General features: G+C 31.6%; 1 protein-coding gene across 1 annotated transcript; it reads right to left on the reverse strand.

Annotated features, from left to right (window-relative positions):
* Positions 1-1,079: 1,079 nt before the first annotated feature.
* On the reverse strand, positions 1,080-1,874 carry LOC120135170 (transcription factor LAF1-like). Its single transcript, XM_039151494.1, has 3 exons — positions 1,751-1,874; positions 1,545-1,674; positions 1,080-1,464 (listed from the first exon to the last, which is right to left on the reverse strand). Exons 1-3 carry the CDS (start codon positions 1,872-1,874, stop codon positions 1,080-1,082), a joined length of 639 nt encoding a protein of 212 aa, XP_039007425.1.
* Between the last annotated feature and the right edge of the window lie 3,210 nt (positions 1,875-5,084).

Genomic DNA, 5,084 nt, shown 5'->3' on the forward strand with positions numbered 1-5,084 from the left:
TTGCTTCTCTTTTAAATTCACAAAGTGTCGATCCTTATATAAAGTATCGACACTTTTAAATTTACCGGTTTTATCATTTTGTTACCGGTTTTATCATATTTTTACCTGGGATATCGTTTTGGATCGATACATTTTTTAAAAGTATCGACACTTTATAGGATTTAAAACTGCTTTTAAAGTTATGTAATTTATGTTTCAATTTATTTAATAGTGTTTCATGTTTTCCACCTACAATATTAATTTAATAATTTAATTTACACAAAATATTATTTGATTGTTTTGATATTTTATAAAATATTATTTAGAATTTAAATTTAACAATATTAACCAAATATAATAATAAATATGTTTTTAACAGTGAAATAAGTATGGACACTTTTATAAAAATGATATATACTTTTTTAAAAGTTATGTAATTTATGTTTCAATTTTTTTAATAGTGTTTCATGTTTTCCACCTACAATATTAATTTAATAATTTCATTTACACAAAAAATTATTTGATTGTTTTGATATTTTATAAAATATTATTTAGATTTTAAATTTAACAATATTAACTAAAGATAATAATAAATATATTTTCACAGTGAAATAAGTATGGACACTTTTATAAAAATGATAGATAATTTACAATATAACAGGTAAAAATATGACAAAACCATATTCATTATGACAAAACCGGTTAAATTTACTTGATATGTTAAAAGTATGGACACTTTTATAAAAAGGATAGATACTTACCGATAACCAAAGTTTACCGGTTACCAAATTTTTTAATAGTTTTTCATATTTTCTACCTAAAACATTATTAGTTGTCAACATAATAGGTACCGCTAAACCGAATTTATTAAATACATTTTAATGTATCCGATAATGCTGTATATTAACCGTATATTAACCCGTCTTTCCTGAGACAATCCCAATGAACACTAACAAACCTCAAGATAAGGTAAGGCAAAGTTCTGCTCCTTCCACGTGGCAAAATTCCCATGCTGCTGCATAATTTTCTGTACGTTGTATAGAAAATATTAAAATTTCCCTTTGTGTAATTTGCTTGAAAGTTGCCATGGAAAGATGCTCTTATATGTACATTACATCATTGTTCATATTGAAATCACTATTGCTCGGTATATCTTGAAGATCGCCACCAAATGTTCCTGAATATGTACCCATGATTGAACCCGAGTCATGAATAAATCCGCCTGAGGAAACCACCGGCTTATTTCCCGGTAGCCACTCGGCGAATAAAAGCTTCGGCAGCGAGGTTCTCGGAGGCTCTTTACCGGTGTCGAAATGCGGTGGAATAGCTGGATAAGTACATACCGACGATTTCTCGGTATGATGGAAGGATCGAGGAACTTCGAATTCTTCAACCTTTGTGACTCTCTTCTTCAGATATGAATGCCAATAGTTCTTGATCTCATTATCAGTTCTTCCGGGCAAACTTTGATCAATTTGAGACCACCTAGGATCAATAAAAACACATATCATTTTCGTCCCTATCAGCAACTGCAATTTAAACCCCTGCACTAGCCTTACGCTTACTTGTTTCCTAAGGAATGGTGCAGGGTGAGGATTGTGTCCTCCTCTAATGGGGTAAGCATTCCTCGTTTTAAGCCTGGCCTCAGGTAATTTATCCACCTTAATCTACAGCTCTTCCCGTTCCTCTGCAAACCTGGAAAAGAATATCTTACGAGTTCATCAAGAGATGAAGTTACTTAACAAGGAGTGAAGAAGAGTAATGAACAGACCTGCGTTAATGGGGACAGTGCTCCAGCAAGCATGGCCATGTGTAAGGACAAAGCTTCTGAGCTTTAGGTCTTCTTCAGGTGACCATAAGCCTTTCCTGTGCTTGGCTTTTGGCTTGCAAACCATGATCTTCTAAGAAACAAAGAGAGAGCCAAAAGAATGGAGGTTAAGGGAAAGAAGAAACATTAAATAGCGGACCCTAGAAAGGTTTTAGAAGTATAAAGAAAGATTGGTTGTAATTTTACTAATTTTGAATTGAATATAATTTCAATAAATATATTTTCACAGTTTTCTTAATAACAATGCGTACAGATCCTACAAACGTTGATGTTTATACCTACAACCTCTAAAAAGATTAAAATTCTCTTTTATCACTAAATCAATTCGATGAGTTCTAACTTTTTTTAATTTTATATGTTTTTAAATTATCGTAACTTACCAAATTATATGTAATTATAATTTACCATTAAAATATGTTTAAGAGGTTAGAATTTTCTATGATTACAAAAGGATGCAGTTATCACCTTAATGATTACATTTTATTTCAATTAATACGTGAAATGAAAAATTAGTTATATTTTTTTATCAACTGCACGATTTCTTATCCAGCTACTAACATATTTTTATTTTGGTTTCTGGATTATTATTTTTATTTAATCATTAACATAATAAAAAGTAATTAACTTGGTCATTTTAGTTAAATCAATTTATCCTTTGTCGCACTCCAAACTCGATATTAAATTTTAATTTAATTCGAAATATCATTATTAGTAATTAGAGTGAGCCAATGAGTGTTGACACAAGTGGTTAAGAATCAGAAATTTGAACTTGTAAGGCCAAGTTCGAATCCGACCACCGTCACTCTTGGTGGTTAATCTGTCAAGTCCTATGTAAATTCCAATTAAGTCTTGGGTATGACATGGCCCTGGACTGAAGAGCTACCGTTGACCTAAACTTTTTGTGTACAAAAAAAATAGTAATTAGAGTGATTTGATTCAATAGTTCATTACTTAATTCCTATTCAAATTAAAACTCTCATTTGACTCATTTTCGAGCATCCACTAAGGCTATAACGTATTCAAATCATTAAACATAATCTAAAATATCCATATGTTTACTAGAGAAATCACAAATTATTTTTGAATAGTTTAGGACGATTACAATATAATATTTATTCAAAATATCTTTTAGCCACTAACAAGGAGCACACGTCCTGTAAATTTTAATTAGATTTGTTGACATCTGTCGTTTTCAATATCAAAATAATTTCTTATTCTCAATCAAAAAATAAAGGAAATATGTAGTATAGAAAAATAAGGGTCGAATCCTCAGGGACTTAGAAAATCACAATTTAATGTTTGAATGGTTTTAACCAGGCGAAAAAAAAGGGTTTGTAATATGAGATTAAAATGATAAAAATAAATAAAAACAATTTAAATAAAAATAAGAGTATGAAGATTATGAATAAATACGGTAAAAGTAGCCTCAAGCTTCGCTTTGATTCAATTTCCTTTAGATCATCGAATAAGATTTTCTCTTCGGGATTCACGTCGGTTACTTTGTCTACAAGGGCTATCATTGTGACTATCTTGTATACCGAATATCTAAGGCAATCTTTGATTCTGGCTTCGGTAATTGATTCTAACAACATCTATTGTCGTAGATCAAATACCGTTTAAGTTCGTGGCGACCAACTCGGATTGTTGTTTCTATAACCGTCAATTCCGATCTCAATTTCCTCTTAGAGAAGCTATCTCGCCAAGTGTGTTCCCAGGAAGTTTAATTGCTTTCTATAAGCCGAATCTTCCTCCTACATGTTTAATCACAACAACCTCTTGACCAAAGTCAATCTTTGATTTTGAAAATTGTTTTGATTTTTGAAAAATAAGCGCAGAGATTGAGAGAGATATTCCGAAGATATTAAGGGACCGTTTCAATTCTCCCGTTGGAATTGAATCATCGCGACAGCTCTCGGCTTATGAAAAGTTTAGCTAAGCATGACAAAAGTCATACTTAACATAAAAATAAAACTTGAAAATAAAGAAAAATAAAAAGAACTTGAAAAGGAAAAGGAAAAGAGAAAACTTTTATAAAAACTAGAGAGAAAAGAAGAATGTATTCCGAATTATGTTTTTAGGCTTACCTCAAGTGGGTATTTATAGCCTCTCAATGACTAAAGGATAAACAAAGAAAGTAATAAAATAATACAAAAGATAATAGTTTTTAAATTTAAATTCAAACTTAAACTAGTCTCCTAATGCAACTCTGCTCGTCAATCTTCCAGAAGGCGTGCGGACGAAGTCTTCTAGAAACCGTCGCTGACTGGACCTTCTAGAAACTGCCATGTCAGACCGCGTCGTGCCCAGAGTCGTGCTCATGTCTCCAGCCGTGACCAAATAATAAAAAAATACAGAATTCGCTCGTTTTGTCACAAATTTTGTAAAGCAAGGACCTGTACAAAAACAAGTATAACACGACCAATTCAGCAGCAATAATTCGACAAAATCGAAGAAATAACGAGCAAAAATTAACGATTTTAAACACCCATCAAATTCCCCCTCACTTATCTCATGCTTGTCCTCAAGTATGATTAACCAAATCAGTCAAAAACTTCATTAAACGTTCTTTGTCAAGTTTCATATTCAAGGGAGCAAGGTAGAGACCACAATAACTATTCAAGTCAAGAAATCAATCAATTGAATGTCACCAATTGGAACAAGTCAAGTGCAATTGTAATATCCATTCATTCATTAATCTCAATGCTCATAACTCAACACCTTACCAGGATTCACTCAAATCACTCAATGTGTCTGGGGTAAAGAAACGCTCAATGTCAGAATTGACACGGTATTACCATAAGCCTGCAAGTAAATCAAATCTTCACTACTAATAAGAACAAGATGCATAAATCAAAGGGTCTTTTATTGGTTGTAACGGGGCTTAGGTAAAGGTGGGGAAAAGGCTAAATACATGGCTAAAAATTCAAGGCAATGAACTAACAAATAATAATCTCAACTCCATCAAAACATTAAGCACAACAAGATAAAAAGACGATATATCAAACAACAAATTTCTTTTCGAAATGAATTTTTTCCTTTTTCACACTTTGTTGTTTTGTTTTCTATTTCTTTTTCATGTCTTTTTTTTCTTTTTCTTTTTCTTTCGAACAGTCCCCTTTTTTTTCTTTTTTTTCGTTCGAACTGTTTTTTTTCGCATTCAACCTTTTTTTTCGATGGAGCATACAATGGTAAAATTATTCACTTACCCTAAAAAAGATAGAAAAGAGGGATAAAAAAGGCTCGGGGTTTATATATATGATAAAAAAAGAAAATAGAA

This window comes from Hibiscus syriacus, unplaced genomic scaffold (assembly GCF_006381635.1).
Source record: "Hibiscus syriacus cultivar Baekdansim isolate YM2019G1 unplaced genomic scaffold, ASM638163v2 tig00110602_pilon, whole genome shotgun sequence".
NCBI classification, from domain to species: domain Eukaryota; kingdom Viridiplantae; phylum Streptophyta; class Magnoliopsida; order Malvales; family Malvaceae; genus Hibiscus; species Hibiscus syriacus.

Coding starts and splice junctions, on each gene's coding strand:
- LOC120135170 (XM_039151494.1), bottom strand. CDS start 1,874: ATGGTTTGCAAGCCAAAAGCCAAGCACAGGAAAGGCTTATGGTCACCT. Junction 1,675..1,750: donor CACTGTCCCCATTAACGCAG/GTCTGTTCATTA, acceptor ATTCTTTTCCAG/GTTTGCAGAGGAACGGGAAG. Junction 1,465..1,544: donor CACCATTCCTTAGGAAACAA/GTAAGCGTAAGG, acceptor TATTGATCCTAG/GTGGTCTCAAATTGATCAAA.